At 33.4% G+C, this 18,909-nt stretch overlaps 1 protein-coding gene and 1 long non-coding RNA gene across 4 annotated transcripts in view; one reads left to right on the forward strand and one right to left on the reverse strand.

Annotated features, from left to right (window-relative positions):
- The window catches only part of SCN9A (sodium voltage-gated channel alpha subunit 9), a 179,577-nt gene that overhangs the window by 108,094 nt on the left and 52,574 nt on the right, over positions 1-18,909 (forward strand). For all 3 annotated transcript variants that reach the window (XM_055291909.1, XM_055291910.2, XM_055291911.2), the window contains one exon: positions 14,470-14,590. In XM_055291909.1, coding sequence (XP_055147884.1) covers positions 14,470-14,590 — 121 coding nt within the window. The remainder of the gene's footprint in view (positions 1-14,469; positions 14,591-18,909) is intronic.
- The window catches only part of LOC134731424 (uncharacterized), a 423,644-nt gene that overhangs the window by 87,556 nt on the left and 317,179 nt on the right, over positions 1-18,909 (reverse strand). The window contains exons 10-12 of the long non-coding RNA XR_010113657.1: positions 18,093-18,174; positions 16,980-17,021; positions 14,443-14,521 (exon numbers count right to left, since the gene is read on the reverse strand). This is a non-coding gene — a long non-coding RNA (uncharacterized lncRNA). The remainder of the gene's footprint in view (positions 1-14,442; positions 14,522-16,979; positions 17,022-18,092; positions 18,175-18,909) is intronic.

The following is an 18,909-nucleotide window of genomic DNA, read 5'->3' on the forward strand; positions in this document are numbered from 1 at the left end:
CTAGGCAAGGATTTTTTTGGATAAACCCTCAAAAGCACAGGCAACAAAAGCAAATATAGACAAATTGGATTATATTAAACTAAAAAGCTTCTGCACAGCAAGGCAAACAATCAATAGAGTGAAGAGATAACCTACAGAATGGGAAAATAAATTTTTCATGGGGTCATGATAATGGGTTAATATCTAAAACATATAAGGAACTCAAACAACTCAACAACAACAACAAAAACAAATAATTCAAAAATGGACAAAATACCTGAATAGATATTTCTCAAAAGAAGACATAGAAATTCCAACAGATAAATGAAACTATGCTCAACATCACTAATCATCAGGGAAATGCAAATCAAACCTATATTGAGGTATCTCCTCACTCTAGTTAGAATGGCTACCATCAAAAAATCACAAGATAAGTGTTAAAAGGATATGGAGAAAAGGGAATCCTTACACACTGTGAGCATGTAAATTAGTACCACCATTATGGAAAGTAATATGGGGTTCTTTAAAAAATTAAAAATAGAATTTTCATATGATCCAGCAGTCCCAATACTAGGTAAATATCCAGATGAAATGAAATCAGTATGTTGAAGAGATACAGTAAACATAGAATACTGTACTCCTATATGTTTATTGCTGCACTGTTCACAATACCCAAGTTATCATATTAACCTAAATGATCGTAAATAGATAAATGCATAAAGAAAATGTACATAAGAAACATTGAATACCATTCAGCCGTAAGAAATAATGAAATCCTGTTATTTGTGGCAACATGAATGAACCTGGAGGACATTATGTTAAGTGAAATCAGCCAGGCACAGAAAGTCAAATATCTGACACATATGTGGAATCTAAAGGGTTGTCATAGAAGTAGATAGTAGAATAGTGGTTATCTGAGGATGGGAGGCTTGGAGGAGCGAGGTATGGGGAAAGATTGGTCAATAGGTACAAAGCTACAGTGAGATAGAAAGAGTAAGTTCTGGTGTTCTGTTGAATAGTTGGATGACTAGAGTTAACTATAATGTGTTGTATATTTCAAAATAGCTAGAAGTTTTTAAATGGTCTCCTCACAAAGAAATGGCAAATGTTCAAAGCTATGGATCTGCTAGTTACCCTATTTGATAATTACATCATTATGTATACATGTATCAAACTATCACATGTACCCCATAAATATGTACAATTATTATGTGTCAAAAATAATTTTTAAAATAAGTGATGCTAACTTAATCCCTAGCTTACTTGGATTCAGGTTTCTGAGATATTATTTTCTTTATTCAGGGGCTATGGGTATATTTCCCCTTTTGCTTGTTCAAGAACCTGCATTTTGAGCAAGGGGAAAAAACATCACTGACCTTTGATATCTCTCCCTCTCTTCTCCCTACCCAAAAGCCCTCTCTTATGACCTAGCATCCTGGTTTCTCAATATAGTTCATGGAGAGTTTTCAGTGCTCTCCTAGTATAAGTTTTCAGGTTGGCAGATTTCCTCACCCTGATAGACAGTTAAAAATATACTCCAGAAGCAAATCAAAATATTTTACAGTAAAACCTCTTATCAGAAAATAACCAAAGAGATGAGTTCAAACAAACGGTTTAGTCAAATATCTTAAACAGTTTTGAGGAAACAAATGGAAGTAGAACAATAGCACTTCTCTGAAGATACAGTCAGTGTCAGAATCAAGAAAGACACACTGTTATCTCAAAGGTACCCATGAGAATAATACTCTTTTCACTGCTTCTAAGAATGCAGGCACTGAACTGAAGGCTCTTCTTAGAGTCAGCCTTCTCCTGAAGTGCAGTGAAGCCCTCCAAGCACACTCCAAACATTAACAACACTACACAGGCTTTTTAACCATTGGCAGTGAAGTGCTTCCTCATCATAAACCTTAAAGGAAGCATGAAATGCACCCATTCATCAATAAATATTTATTGCACCTTACTATGCTCTAAGCACTGTGCTAAGAATTGCTGAGGGAAAAAAGATCATGTTCTCACACAGCTGCAATAATTTAATATCTGGATTAACTTGAAAGTTAAAATATAAGGCCTCAGGGTCTAGATATATAAGATTGTGAGCTGATCCAAGGATGTATTAGTTTCTTACGGCTGTTGTAACAAATTAGCAAAACTCGGTGGCTTACCACAACAGAAATTTATTCCTTTGACAGTTCTGGAGGGTAGAAGTCTGAAATCAAGGTCTGAGCAAGGCCGTGATTTCTCTAAAGGCTCTAGTAAGTATCCCCCTTTGCTGCTTTGTAACTTTGGAGGTTGTTGGCAATCCTTGCAGCTTGCAGCTGCATCATCCCAATCTCTGGCCCGGTACTCACAGAGTTTTCTCCCTCTATGTCTCTGTCTTTTCTTCTTATAAGGACCCCAGTTATGTTGGATTTGGACCCACACAGTGACCTCATTCATCTTAATTGTGTCTGCAATTTTTTTGTGGAAATATGGTTTGTGACCATATTTCCAAATAAGATCACATTCAAACATGCCAGCGTTAGGACTTCAACATAACTTTCGGAGGATTACAATTCAACCCATAACAAAGAATTTTGACTTAGAAGACTGGATGGTTATTGATGCAATTAAGAATACACTGATGGAGGAGAAAATTGAGGACGTAGTGGAAATACAGAGTTTAATTTGGTGGCACCATAAATTTGAACTACTTGCAGTACAGGCAGTGAACCTGAACAGGAGGTATATGCAAAGATAAATCTTAAGGAAAGAAGAAAAGTCAGAGTTGTAGATAGGTTGGGATTTTGTATGTTAACTTTTATTAATCACAGGATTGTGTAGGGAGTCAGTCCCCTGGGAAACCAATCCTGAGAGAGAAATCTGTTTGTTTAAGATTTACTGAGAAGTGTTTTTAGGAATGAAAGGTAACATCTGTAAAAAGTGAGGCATGCAAAATTATTGGGCAGAGAGAGAAGTTGAACTGTTACAATTGCAACAGAGATTTTGGCTGATCCTATTGGCATCTCTGATGCTGGGACGACCCTCTGGAGTAGTTCTAAAACAAAGCAAGAGGGTCAGGCCTTTCTTCTCCACACCATTCATTGGATGCAGTCTCTTCCTTTACCCTTCCAGAGGAGAAGGATATAACTTTGGGGGAAGCACCTCCCTTCTGCCACAATAAGACCCAAAGAGGGATTCAGATGTGAGCCTTCAGCATCCAACACTTTTGGCAGCTGGGGGAAAGAGCAGCTCACTGGAAAGCAGGATGTGGACAGTGCCTTACAGCATCTACCACATGACAACCATAGACAGCAGCTGAGAACTGTAGATCAAACACATTTGAGAGGTGGATGCAAAAGAAGAAAGCACACACACACACACACACACACACACACGGATAAAATGTATACAGTAGCTCCTTTACACATATTATATAATTTTCCTGTTTGTGACCTCCTTAGGAAGTAAATATAATTCATCTATATTTTCAGATGACTGAGATTCTAAAAGATTAAGAAAAGATTTGGTTAGTCACGGATGTGTCTGGGGGTCTTTTTCAATTTAAACCCCAAGCTTTAATCATTATACTACATGCCATAGAAAGGCAAGAAAATGAGTAGTAATATAATTGTTTTCTGCTATACCTCTGTAATGGTGTAATTCAGGATGAAATTTTCTGTTGTAATGGTATTGTACATTTGCTGATTCATTGGGATTCTGATATTGTGCTTCTAATCCGCCTTAATGCTGACTGATTAGGTTATAGTCTACCTTGGTAATAATGTGTGATTTTTATATTTTAAGTGTTTAAATTTGTTTCTTCAAAACTATCTTACTCCCTTTATTGAAAAGTAAAACTGATTTTACTTCTAGAATATATTTCTTTCTCAAGATTACATAACTCTTTCTTTTCCATTTATTCAATATTAAATGTATATTTTATATATTATAGTATTTCATGTGTATCTGTATATTTATTTGTGTGTATATCAATGTGTATCTATTTTTTATGCAAATTATTGATAAATATGACAAACTCATCTAGACCAAATTCAAGTTCTTGTGGCTTCTGCCTGATATATTCATTCTTCTCTGGTGAAAGCCTTGCTGAGGTAACTATTAGGTTCTTAGTGCTACTAAGACTTATCCAGCTCTCCCTGGCTTGTTGATGAAATTGGCAAGTGACTCAGAAATATCACTAAAGTCCAGATCATTGCCTTTAAAGCATCTCCTTTGTCATGACTTATTATGTTATTACAAAAAAGTATTAAATCAATTTGGCATAATTTTTTCTACACATCACTTTGCTCTCTTTGAACCTTTGTGTTCTCTCAGGACAATGTATTAAGTAGAATTGATTTATTATTATATTATCTTTCACATTAAAGCTGTATTAAGGGCTAGGGAGTACACTTACTGCCACACCAAGGTACACATGTTAAGATCTTAATTATTTGAATAAACCTATTTTACTTAAGGGTACATGGGTAATCCCCATTTTTTTTTTGTATTATGTTATTTTTGGCTATTTACAAGTCAGGACTCTGTTGAACTGCATGCAACAGAGACGTAACTACATTGGCATAACTGGATAGAACATTCTGTTTTCATATTTTAAAACATCCACAGATCAGCAGTCCACATGGCCTCCATGTCCTAGGCTCCATCTCTTCTCCCTTCTGCCAGTCTTCACATGTGTTTTTTCTTCTATATTAATGCCTATGATTAAAGGTGACTGTTCCACCTACAGCTTTATATCCAATACCCATGTAGGAAAGAGAAAGAAATAGAAAGAAGCAGAAGTAATGACTGTCCCACTTGTCTGAGGAAAGGCAAAACTTTCCCAGAGATCCTTACCCAACTTTGGCTTATGTCTTGTTGGCAAGAACAGTGTGACATGGCCACCCCTAACAACAAGGTAGCCTGGCTGAGGAAGGACATTTATCTGGACATATTGCTACCCTGAATAAAATCTGGATTCTCTTAGTAAGATACCTTGGAAGGTATTAACAAGGTCAGACATGCTTCTCCAATATTACTACTGCTAGTAATTATTATTATTCCTTTATGAAAATGTCAAAAGAATTGAAGGATGGTAATTTTCTATTTTAAGAGATGCAGTTACTAGGCATAATTTGGAATAATATGCATCAATTGTAATGTTATACTTTGAAACATATCATATAAAATTACCAAGAAACAAAAGTTAATTTTTATTTATTGAATTAGAAAATATATATGAAAATAAGAATATATCAAGTTAAATAATAAAAAACTAAATATCCAACCATTTTTAATCTGCAAAAACTACAAATCTCTTGTGGCTCAACATAATACAAAGGCATAAGTAAAATATAAACTTTATTCTACCTGTATAATCTTATTTCTTAATTACATAAATATTATGTTACTGAACACAGATATTTTATTCATTTCTTTTATTTGTGCATAGTAGAGAACACATTAAAATTTTCTATGACTGTCTGCTCAGAATTATAATAGGCATAGAGTTTTTCTCTCCTAAATTACACTCATGAAATATTTTTGGCCTCCTATAAATATTGAGTCCCCCAAAAACCACACTAAAAACTTCATGTACTTCAAAGGTAAAGGGTGATTGATCATTGACAACAAAAAGTATACAGTCTAATACCTTGCACCTTAGGTAAATACACAAAAAATTATAACACAGAACAAAGCAAAGCACAATCCGTAACAGGACACTAAACTAGTCCATTGAGGATGCTATATCTGGCCGACTTCACATGAAAGGAGGTGGCACTTAGACCAGACCTTACACTATGGAAAGAATTTCACTGGGCAGATGTGGTACAGAAGGAAATCTCAGGCAGAGGAACAAGCATTCATATTGTTCACCTGATTCACTCATTCATTCGTCTATCCACCCATTCATATATTCAGTGTTCAGTTTACAAAGTCATTATCTTTGGAGAGACTTAAATATGCTTATTATTATGAAATGTAGTCATTTTGTTGAGCTGATAAAAAGTTGTTTCAATATTTGCTGTTCCCAAAGTTAAATAATGTCCTTTTACTATGTGGTAGTTTTAATTACATTGTTATCAAGACTTTCTCTCTTTAGATTTTTAATCAAAGTTTCAGATTTACGTTCTGCTTATTACTGCACTTTAGAAAATATAATGATCTTTTAAAAATGCATTTGACCTTGAAAGATTTAGGGATTAGTTAGTTATGCTGTTGGGTAAAATTGGCATTTGATTCTATTTTTTATGCATAGATTTTTTTAAAAGCACTCTTCTGTAGAATTGCACTTAGACCATTTCTTTTTTTCAGGTTGTTTCCAAAGAATTTGAAAAATCTTTCCATCTTCATTGGATTTGTTTACATGCCTAAAAACAATGAAATATTTGTCTGACATATTCAAATCAATGTGTCTTATTCTTTATATTTTGATGAATTTGGAAACGTCACTTTTTCGCAATGCTGTTTAAAATGTCAAAATTAATTAAGAATAAAAGTCAATCAAGAAATGCTAATTTTAGAATATGCTTTTTAAAGCTGCATACTCTTACTCCCACCTCACCCCCTATACTGAGAATCACTTATATTTAAATGTTGCTTGCATTTAAGGAAAAATAGAATGCAAAACATTGCATTAGCACATTATAGTATTTAAATACAATTTTTAAACAGTAGAATTATGTAACTGTTTAATTGTTTTTAAGTCTCTGTTGAATGACATTTAATCTTACTACTGTGATTCAAATATATTGCTTAACGTTGAGTATATAGCATGTACTTTCAAATATGTAACTAATTTCTACTTACAGGTATATGACTTTAAACATTTTAAAACACAGTTGACTAAATTCTTTCCTCATGCTGCATTTCTAAAATTCAGTACCTAACCTTCTTCTCACAGGGGTAAAATCAAACTGGATCAATCAAGGATGCAGCTCTGTGCTTTTAACCAGGCAGAGACATATGTCACCACTTTTACACAGGTTACCTAAAAAAATCATACATACGATATTTTTTCAATGTCTTGCATGCTGTTCAGCTACAAAATCTTTCTGCCTGACCCACTGCAAGAAAGTAGAAACATATATAGTTGTTCAATAGATAAAGTGACATCACAACATGTCACCAGGCAATTTGATTATTTTTTTTGTGATTCTCTTGATGACTTCTTTGATATAACCTTCATGTGCTTAAGTGATTTCAAGTGCATGATCTGTAGATTTTTATTGAATTGATTATAAAGGTAAAATGCAGAATGTAACAGTAGCCATTGAAGCAACATTTAATTTGAAAACCTCTATCAACTTCCCTTCCTGATTTAATCTACATAAAAATATAGAGAGATGTATATCACATTAAATTGTCACATTTAAATTAAGTAGATCAAAACTCTAAAAAATTGTGGAAGAAATGTTTCTGGCATAAATATAAAATCTCAGAGCAGGAAAAGATCATTGTAATTCTAGCTGTGTATTTATGGATAAGCAAATTGAGACTCATGCTTTCTTAGTACACATCTAGAAAGTTGGGGTCAGAGCCAAAGTACCCTGCTTCTAGTATAAACTTTGAATACATGTTGAAATGGTTTTATGCACTGTTATGGGACTTTATTTTTTTAAATCAACTCAGCAATTAACATTTGATTTTATTTGCTCCTATATAAAATGCATCAGTTAAAAGTTGATAGGCCTTGCCTATGAATGAATAAGTGATGTGTTCAAAATGTTTAATTTTATTCCAGAAGTAATATTACTCATTGATAAGAATAAGTTTCTGATTATATACATCATCAGATCAGTCTCTAGAAACTAAGAGGTTTAGATAGAGCATATTATAAATCCTATCTATCAATAACACATAGAACACTTTTACTGAAATTAGATACAGATTAATATGTATTGCCTTATTGAATATTTCTAAAATGTATTAAAAATACATAGTAAGATATATTTTAATTTTAGCATACTTTGTTGAATTACTGAACTTTAATAGTTCTGGGATGGGGGCAGGAATCTCTGCCAATAAGAATCTTGACTCCTTTTTATAATCTAGTTCATATTTTGAATTTCTCTGTCATTGTTGAGATGTTTGTATTATTGTTATCTATTGTGCAATGATGAAAGCAAAACTTTATCCTGAAATTGACACACCCTAGGGATAATATTGCTAACAGTTTCAAATGAAAAATTAGTTATTTTAGTGTTCCAGTTTATTCGAAGATAATTTTAAAGGTGGCCTAAGTAAAATATACATTTTTCTATTTCAAATTTGGTGGGGATTTAGAGGCAATATTCTCATAGAAAACTATTTTATTCCAGAATATGATGAATTTTCTTCAACTAGAGCCTAAATAAGGATGCATATACACCCAATATTATCTCTATAGGTATAGATAAAACATAATTTTTGAGAAAGCTATTTCTAGAAATATATATACATGCATAGACATATAAACATATGCATATATATGTTTTGAATTCATAAATTATTATTACTTTTTTACCAAGCTATTAGAAAGATGAGGTACATGTTAATGAATGGCCATCCTCTTAATCAAGAAAAAAACTGAATATTCAGTTAAGAATGACTTGAAATATGGCACTTTAGCAAAAGCTGCCTACATAAAAGATATAGTTATTTTTATCCATGTAAAATTTCTATTTACATTATATTTTCAATATTAGAAATCCACGTTTAAAAAGCTAGTAATTATTCCATTCATTAAAATTCACTTTTCCTTGCCCTCCTTCATTGTGGGTAGTATTGGTGGTTAACAGAAATGATTCAGGTATCTAGGTAGCTTACTTTGTGTTTGTCATTCTTGTTTGTTTTAAAATTGTAGATAATATTTACGAAGCTTGAGTCTGAGTATCTACACTTTGCCTTTATGTTTGCTAAGGTTCCAATCCTTCTTTACCTACTTGTTGCATTTTTTTAAGCTGGCAAAAATAGCAAAATTGTTTAAATGTTTGCTTCTAAAGATTTTAAGACACTCTGACTTGACCCACTGTATTCCAGCTGCTTTCTCTGCAAACAGTATAGCAGTTCTGTGACAGAGCACAGAGAGAGCCCTTGAATATCGATGGCCACTTTACACTCCTAGCTCTTACTAGTAAACGCTTCTGTTCTTTTCATTAGAAAGATGCTTCAAGATGATACTATAGGACCTGGCTGAGAAATCTGTAGCCAGTCCAGCCTTCTTATATGGCCAACTGTTGGTGCTTTTATATGATTTCTTTATATTCATATCTTATCATTTAGTCACATAAGTTTTCATGTTATTGGATAGAAAGTGCCCTAGGTAGAAGATTCTGAGAAAAGAAGAGCTCTCCGTGAAATCATTGGTTTTATTTTGAATTTCTCTGGTGGTGGCTGACATTTGACCGCATTATTTCACCAGCAGAATACTACATACCATGTTGACCTTGTGATGGAACTGTGTGTTTCATGCTGAATGAGTAGCTCTCCCTCCCAGAGCCTACACAGTATTTCTCTGCTAGCAATAGACAAGAGAAAAATAGGAAAGGAATAAAATGGTTTTCTTGCCCTTTTTTTAAAAAAAGAGCTAAAGTTTTAGTTGTCCATAATTAGAATGTGAGCCCAGAATTTATTGCAACTAGTTAATAAACTGACAATTTTCTGCTAAATTAGTGGAAGTAATATTTAAACTTAGATTACAGAAGAAAATACAGTTGAGTTTTCCACTGATCAATAATATCTGGAGTATTTTTAAATTATTTCCATTTTTTCCGGAAATTCCTGAGCTTCAGTGATTTTTTAACTTGAGGCATTACCTTTTAAAAAGAATCTTGAGAAATTTCATATCAAAAAAAAGATTGTAGAGACCTCGAGGGGCTGAGAAATCTAAATCATGTTAAGAAATGTGATTACACTTAAGATGAAAAGCACAAATAGTAATATCAATAATATTAATGACCTCCAATTTTAAAAACTCTATAAGAGGATAATGCTCACATTTCTCCAAAAGGAAAAAATAAAGGCCCTGAATGATTGCAAAAGAGAAGAAAGATTATTTTGGTTCTACACCAGAAGAGAGTATTTAAACTTCTAGTTGTCCTGTAACATAATGGGAAACTTGGAAAATATTGGACTCTCATGTCACATAGTAACTATGTGTGGAATTCTTCTCAAAGGGTCCTTTGATCCTTTAATTGAACTTTACTATTTTACTCCTTAATGATTCAAGAACACAATTACAGATATTGACTGTAAAACTACGTAGTTAAAAGATAGATAATAGTAACTTGAAACTAATCTTTATTTTATTTTATTTTATTATTATACTTTAAGTTTTAGGGTACATGTACACAATGTGCAGGTTTGTTACAAATGTATACATGTGCCATGTTGGTGTGCTGCACCCATTAACTCATCATTTAGCATTAGGTATATCTCCTAATGCTGTCCCTCCTCCCTTCCCCCACCCCACAACAGTCCCCGGAGTGTGATGTTCCCCTTCCTGTGTCCATGTGTTCTCATTGTTCAATTCCCTTTTAAAATGTCTTTCTTGCTTATTAACAGATAATGGAGCTTAGTTTACCACTAATGTCTGCCATAATTTTTCTTCTCTTTTATACCCATCTCCTCCTTTTGATTTGCTTCTCTCAACTTTCTTACTGTCTTTTGTGAGTATTTTAAGGTTCAGGTGAAATAACCATTCTAGGCTCTGCTCCTTAAAGAATATCTTTTTTTGTTGTGTGAAGCAAACAGTTTATAGTATGTACTTTACATGTAACATTTTTCAGTTCTTTTCAGCATCAATCATTCTCTTTGAGTAAGGTTTTTGTTGAGTTCTGTGTTTTGTACAGTGCTGCTATGTGTTTGATAGTTTCTTCTTTTGAGCGTCAGATTATCAAGTCATTAGACATTCCTACCTCACACCTCTTGGAACAATAAATAACTAACTAGCATTAACCACCATCCATGATAGCATGAAATAGGCTTACATCGTTAATGTGTATCTTAGAAAATGCCAGTGATAAATTTGTAAGTGAACAACTTAGGACATGTTCTAATATGATACATATATTTTTAACATAATTTCTACTCAAGCAGTGTAGTAGAAAACACAGCTTCAAGGCAATCAAAGGGAAAACCATGAAGAATAATAAAGCTTTTAATTTGGACATATTTTCAGTAATTGAAAAGGAGCATCTTAAATAGCTACATAAGTTTACAATCAAGATAAGGATTGTTTCACAGATATAGTGTTGTATAGATGCACACTGAAAAATATGGAAAGATCTGTCTCTCTCTCTTTCTCTCTCTTTTGATTACCTCAAGGGGGTTGAATCAAGGAGATAGTGGAGGGAACTTTTATTTTGCACTGTAAATACTATTATACATTTAAAATGTTTGAGTCAACTATATCACTTTCATAATTTTAAAAAGACACTTTTAGAAAGCACTTATAGTCAGTATCATATTATTCAATAAAAAGGGAGGAATGCTAATTATGGTACACTTCTGATTCCTAATGCTAGTGAGTCTACCTTCTTGATCCTATGCTTATATTTATATTTATTTTAAAGTAGACTGCCAATGAAAAAAAAATTGATATTTCCATTTTATTAGAAATCAAATCCATGTGAAAATTACATAAGGTCCTATTTATAATAGCAAAAGAAATTTTTTTCATACTAAAGCATTTATTTCACTTCTCTAATATAGTATAGTCATTCTTTCATTTCCAAAATTACATGGAAAACTAAACAACAGATGATTGAGTTTAAAGAAATGAAGATAATATAGAAATTAATCATATAAAATAATACAAATAATTGATATGATCTTCCTTGTATAGTAAAAAACATATATTCAAAGTACTTAAATATGGTGATGCCTACTGTGAGAATTCAATATATTTCACTGCAGGAAAAAAGAACTTTATTATATATATCAGCCTTTCTATATAAAGTTATTCTCTTAGAACTCTGCTAAAGAAGCTAATACTGTAGCAAGTATAGATTTCAAAGGCTGAATTGATTAGAACTGTCTATATTGCTAAAGCACGCATATAAATATTTAATTTTATATACAGTATTGAAATAGTTACTGTTTGAATACTTAATGCATTCCCAAGAAAACATTGAATGTCTAAGAATCTATTAGCCATAATAATTTGGCTGTAAATACAAATTAATTAATAATAGTTCATATTAAATATTTTGATAATTTCTGTCCCATTGAACAATAATATTGAATAACTTTAATTTATGATGTAAAATTCTGTGCCAAGCTGAATTGACCATTAATAAAACATAAAACCTGCATATGAAAAAAAAGTTTCAATGACAAGATACACTATATAAAATCACCTGAATTTTTACTTGCTCATAATCTAATTTGGCATAAATCTTTGTTAATGCTCTCTTAAACGGTGAGAAAACCAATTATTGATGTTTGAAGATGCTTTCGTGAATTAGCTTAAGTCAGAATTCTGCAAATAAGAATCATTTTATTTAAAAGCTGTTACCAGCTCAGAGAAAAACCATTATAACTATTTCCTATTGTTAATATTGTGTCTAATAGCAAGTGGGTGCTTTGTATTCTTTCTATCAGCAATTCCTCCCACTGCTTTACCTCAAAACCCAGGCCAATAGTTCTTTTTTCAGAAATGAAGGGCCTGGTCTTAACTTCACAGAGTAATAGGGCCTTGTCTTTCACTTCTCTGGTGATAATTCACGTGCAGCCGAGAGGTCAAGAATTGAAGCCATTAAAACTGTAGTCTTCTAAATGTGGTACTTTGGATTTTGTGGCAATTGGCACAAAATACATATTAGTAATTATAAGTTTATCCAACATTGTTTCCTGGATTAATCTATATTTTAAAACATATATTTTAAAACTCATTCTATAGTTTATATTTTAAAGCCTATTCTATAGTTTTATAGAATATTCAGTTATAATTAATTTCTATTTTCTTATTTTATATTAAACTAATTTAGATGAATTCAATCAGTTTAAATAACCTGTTTTTGAGTGAAATTTTATACTCATACTTTCATAACTGATACTGTTATCAAACTCCTGGACCTGGTGGGAGTAATGCCTCTAGGTCAACATAGGTTAGAGGAGTTCTCTTAATAGGTTGTTCATAATTATTTACTCCAGTTATAAGAAAGACATTGCCTGCTTGCATCATTCCTTATGTACAATACTTTATCCATGCTATTTTTATGATGTTGTATACTAGGTGATAATAATAGCATTGAGAATTTAATGTGGTACCCATCAAGAATACTTCTAGCTTCCAAGTCAATCTCTAAAAATCAAACCTTTAGATTGGGCCTATCATATTAATACAAATTCATAGATTGAAAATCAATTTATCTGAAATAAGTATTTTATTATTTTTAGCACTTGCACTTGCTTGAACTACTCTAAAAAAGATAAAGTTGTAACTTAATAAGAGAATTGTGTTGTAGTAACTAGTAGCTTTCAATATTCACATGTCATTTAGCAAATGAGAATGAAAAATTAACTCTTCCATTGATATGCTGCTTTACTCCTTTATAAAACGATATTTGGGAAATTTGACAGAGTTTTGCTACAATTGCTGTATGTATTTTTTGTAAAGATTTCTTCGTGTGTGTGTGTGTATGTGTAAACATCATGGTTACTCATAAAACTCTGGGTGGGAAAAATCTATTTGCGTTATGATCAGTTATATGATCATAATGACAATGAATTCATTACTCCATGTGTAAGTCTGCCATGTTTAATTTTCTTCAATCTTTGTTTCAGAGTTTGCATGTGGTGCTTACTTTAGTAGCCACTTTCTTGACATTATAAATAATACTGTTTGATCTTTTCTACTATATACTAAAATGTTATATACAAAATGGGTGGTGTTGGTATGGTCATTGGCATTTTGATTTCAAAACCATATTTGATTTTGTGGTCTTGATCAAAGAACTTCTATCTGTATCATCCTGCTACATATATTTAAATCCAAGAGATAATAAAAAATACATTTGGACTTTATCTGGCACTCATCTTTTTTAAAAATCTTAACTATCAATAAGTTTTTTGCCAACTATTTGATCTGAGCTTTCAGTTATCAGGCATTAGTAATTTGACACTTGTATTATATTGCAAATAGGGTATAGTTTGTCCTCAGATAATGATTGTCAGTGTCCATAAATTTATATTAAACATTTAAAAAATAAGATGCGGCCAATACTTTCCAAAAGTGATAGTTAACATCAACATATTACCTTATCTAATTTTGGCCACATACTTGTTAGTATAATAAACATAATACAGTTTATTATTTTACAGGATGGTGTAGATAGAAAGATCAAGTATAGATACATTTAAGGTTACTTGGCCTCAATATGTGTTTATACATTTTTTATGGCCATCATACTATTAATCTTTTTTTCATAATACTTTGCATGAGTCTGATTATTAAATAAAGCTTCAATACCGGATTTGAATGAACTCTAAATGAACTACCTGGTGGGGTGGTGAATTCCTTTCTAGAGATTAAACCGGTCAAGCTCCTCAGAGTGCAGCACAGTTGATAACCCTTTGCCTGGAGAAGGAGAAGAAGCAGAGGCTGAACCTATGAATTCCGATGAGCCAGAGGCCTGTTTCACAGATGGTAAGACAAAAATTGAGACCTTGGTTAGCATTCCTTTATTAGTGTTTTGGGGTTTGTTTTAATGCTTAATACTTACCAGAGGTTGTTGGTAAGTCAGAAGACTCCATTCCATGCTGATTCAGCTATAGCTGTATGATGATTAAGGGCAAGTCACTAGAGCTCTCTAAGCTTCAGTTTCCCCATCTATGGCACTTGACTAACAATAATTTCCTATCACCGTATGTTAGACTGTAAGCATGCTACTACTTCTTATTTTAGAGCCTTAATTCGTATTCCCAGATCAATGGAACCACCAGAACATAAGTTAATGAAATAGTTTGTACTTTTGTCCTTTTAATCAGAAATGGAATCTACTCACTAACTCTCAGAAAACCGTTTGATACTGTTGAACCACAGTCTTTCTCAAAATTATTCCTTTCCTTAGCTTCAGAGGCCGTAGTCTACCTTTGGTCTTCTATTTGTCTTAGAGTTCTGAGTTCCTCTCTCTATTTCTTTAATGAGTATTTTTTCTGCACATCCTGTAAATAATGATTTCTCCCCACATGTTCAATCTTCAGTTATCTTTTCTTATTCTGAAGCTCTGAGGTGTTTCATGCATGCCTGTGGCTTGAAAAGCCATTTCTGTGCTATTGACTCTTAACATCAATGTCTTTACCCCTGACCTCACTCTTGAGTCCCAGATCTGCTTACAATTCCCCATTGGTCATCACCATCTGTTGTTTTTAAAACATTCCAAGTTTAATAAGTTTTTTTTGAAAAGCAAAAAAAAAAAAAAAAACAACAAAACTTTAGTATGGTTTACAGCTTCCTCCAGTCTTTATTAGTAACTTAATGATCTATTTTACCCTCAAGCTAAAGACTTTGAGAGACCCTTAAAGTTTTCCTTGCTAGTCACAAGTTCATCAGGAACTCCGAAGATAGGGCCCAAGCCCTCAAGAGGATTTGCATGCACACTAAAATGTGAGAATCCTTGGCCTCTAGGGTAAAGTCTGAAGTCCTTAACTTGACATGTAAAGTTCTTTACATTTGGCCTTAGTCTCTTGTTTTTTAACAGTACCTCCTTCTACTCCTGTATGCTTTCTAATATGCTGAATTTCTTACTACTTCTGGAATTTGCCAGGGATAATGCAGTATTGTCTGAACAAGTATTGTATCATCTAGGTAAAAATACAAGCCCAGAGTAGGGCTGCGATGTAATACAATAATACAAAGTTCAAACTTTGGAGCCTGATAAACATATGTTCTAATTTGCCTACTTATTATCTGCCTGTGAGAACTTGTGCACAATTTAAAATCTTGTTCTTCAGATATCTCATCTGTAAAATGGGGATATCAGCATCCACATCACAGAGATGCTAAGAGGATCAAATAAGATACTGATTATAAACTTACTAGCACAGTGCCTATCTTCCTTCTTCTACTTTTCTTGTTCTTCGAGGATTCTGTTAACAATCTTATACAGAAGCTATGATAGCACAGATGCTAATGACTTAACTAGTAATGGGCTTACCCTCAGCATTAGTATTTTTTGAAAAATCATTGACTTGCTTTCAGTCTCCAAGATTTTCTCAACTAGTCTCTTATAACACTCATGCATTAAGCAAAATGATTGGAAAATAAAGACATCAGCAAACTACAATGAGTGCATGGATTTCCTTTAAATACACACCAAATATCATTTTATGTAAGGAGCAAAGGTGTACGACATCTAGTCAATATAAATTTTGTGCTTGCTGAAATTAGTGCTATAAGCAAATGCAGATTTTCCTTTAAAAGTGTCCATGTTACAGGGATTTAAGAATTTCATCAACATGTATGGCCTGCTCCTCAAGAAATTTATTAGCAGTATATAGACTAAAATTTGTACTGATGCTACCAAGATTTTCCCTATTCATTTTATGAATGATCATGACTTAAAATTCTAGGATAACTAGAAAGAAGTTGGGCTTATCAATCAACTTAAAGTTTCAAACCAAAAAATGACTTCAAAAAACTTAAACTCTTACAGAAGGTATTAATACTATGCTATTTCAGACTGTAGGTGCTGTTATAATAAGATATAACACAAAGTTTTTTTTAATCCTGTAAACATCAATGAAAATACTTTTGTGAATACTCTGAGATTATTCATTTCTTCCAAATTGAGGCCAGTATAGAAGAAATATTATGGAAACACATTTTGCAATGAACCTGGGCTTGGACCATGGAAATTTACTGAGGGAGCATCTATCTCTGAGTCACATCCCTTTTATGCGCTCCAGCAGAGACTTCATACAGTCTCTGGATCTGTAGCCTAGTAAATTCAGTGAAGCAGCCAATTTGCTTAACCTTTCAACCATGTATTCACATAATCATTCTTTATTCCAGTAAACAAATAATTATTAAATACCTGTGTGCCAGGTCCAGTTCCAGGCACTGGAGGGAGACGGAGCTGTGAACAAAACAATGCCCCTTGCTGAAGAAACATATCAAGATGTAGCAGGTCAGATAAGTGAAAAGTGCTATGGAGAAGGTATATGGAAAAGAGGAATACCAAGAGTGAGGGGGAAGAACTTACTAGCACGTAAATATGCTGTGAATGAATGATTGGTCAGAGAAAGCCTGCCTATAAAGGTGACGTTTCTTCTGTGACATAAAGAAAATTGAAGGGGGCCATGCAAATATATGGAGGAAAAGTATTTTAGGCAGAGTAATGAAGGCACATGCCCCAAGGTGAGGATATGCATAACATTTGGGAAAAACCAACGGGCCAATATAGATGGAGAATAATGAGAGATGGGAAGAATATTAAAAGTTAAGGTCAGAGGCTGGGTGAAGTGGCTCACACCTATAATTCCAGTACTTTGGGAGGCTGAGGTGGGCAATCACTTGAGGCCAGGAGTTCAAGACCAGCCTGGCCAACATAGAAAAAACCCATTTTTACTGAAAATGAAAAAAAAAAAAGAATTGATCTTGGTGGTACATGCCTATAATCCCAGCTACTTGGGAGGCTGAGGCACGAGAATTACTTGAATCCAGGAAGCAGAGGTTGCAGTGAGCCAAGATTGTGTCACTGCACTCCAGCCTGGACGACAGAGGAAGACTCTGTCTCCAACAAACAAACAAATAAAACAGATGACATTATTTTTAAAAAGTGTAGATCAGAGATGTAGTAGAGGCCAGATTATAAGACATTTGAAGAACATTATAAGGATGTGATTTTAAAATCTCACAATGTGCAATCTTAAGAGTGGAACGGTGAATAGCAATGGCAGAAGCTGGGAGATTTCTTGGAGTTTCTGCATAAATCCAGGTGAGAGGTGATGGGAGCTTAGACTAGTATGGTAGAGTTTTGTATAGTGATGAGGGTGTGACATGCTGAGTATATTTTGAAGTTAGAGCTGAAGGGATTTGTTGATGTATTGAACATGGGGTGCTTAAAAACTGGAAATGCATAGTTTCCACATGAAGACTGAGAAGCATGGGCTTGTCAGAATGAAGAATCATGAACATGTTTACTTACAAGTTGGTAATTGGTCTACAAGAGCTGAGCTAGAATCAATGCCAGTTCAGAGCAATGTTTCACCTCCAGAGATCTCTGTTACCTGAAAGGTAACAATAAATTAAAGGAAGTATGAAAAACAATTAATCCTAGTAGCATGTTTTTACTGAAGACAAATGTTAAAATGATTTTGTTCATAGTCTCACATTTGTTGATTCATTTCAGCTTCATAATTATCACTTTACTAATGTATTTCATTGATTGCATCTGGTTCCTCTTATTCACCTTTTCTCTCCCTCTTATGCAAGGTTGTTCCTTAGCTCCATGTCTATTACTTTGTATTTGAAGACTTCAGACTGCTTCCTTATATCTTGCCCTGTTCTTTACTATCCTTAGTTCTACATGACTTGGCAACCTATATAATTATGAACATGACATGACTGTTTGGGTCTATGTGGTTTTATATTGTGCTGCTTTTAGATTATCAAATTAGTAAATTACATAATCAGGATTAGAGTTAGCGAAAAATAACCTTTTTCACAAGGTCAAGAGATTGAGACCATCCTGGCCAACATGGTGAAACCCCGTCTCTACTAAAAATACAAAAATTAGCTGGGCCTGGTGGTGAGCGCCTGTAGTCCCAGCTACTCAAGAGGCTGAGGCAGGAGAATCACTTGAACCCAGGGGGCGGAGGTTGCAGTGAGCTGAGATGGTGCCACTGCACTCCAGCCTGGCAACAAAGTGAAACTGTCTCAAAAAATAATAATGATAATAATAGTAATGTATTTTTCTGTTCACTTGGTAGGAGGAGCCAAATCATCTTCCTTTCAAAATGTTT

This window comes from Symphalangus syndactylus, chromosome 9 (genome assembly GCF_028878055.3).
Source record: "Symphalangus syndactylus isolate Jambi chromosome 9, NHGRI_mSymSyn1-v2.1_pri, whole genome shotgun sequence".
Classification (NCBI taxonomy): Eukaryota; Metazoa; Chordata; class Mammalia; order Primates; family Hylobatidae; genus Symphalangus; species Symphalangus syndactylus.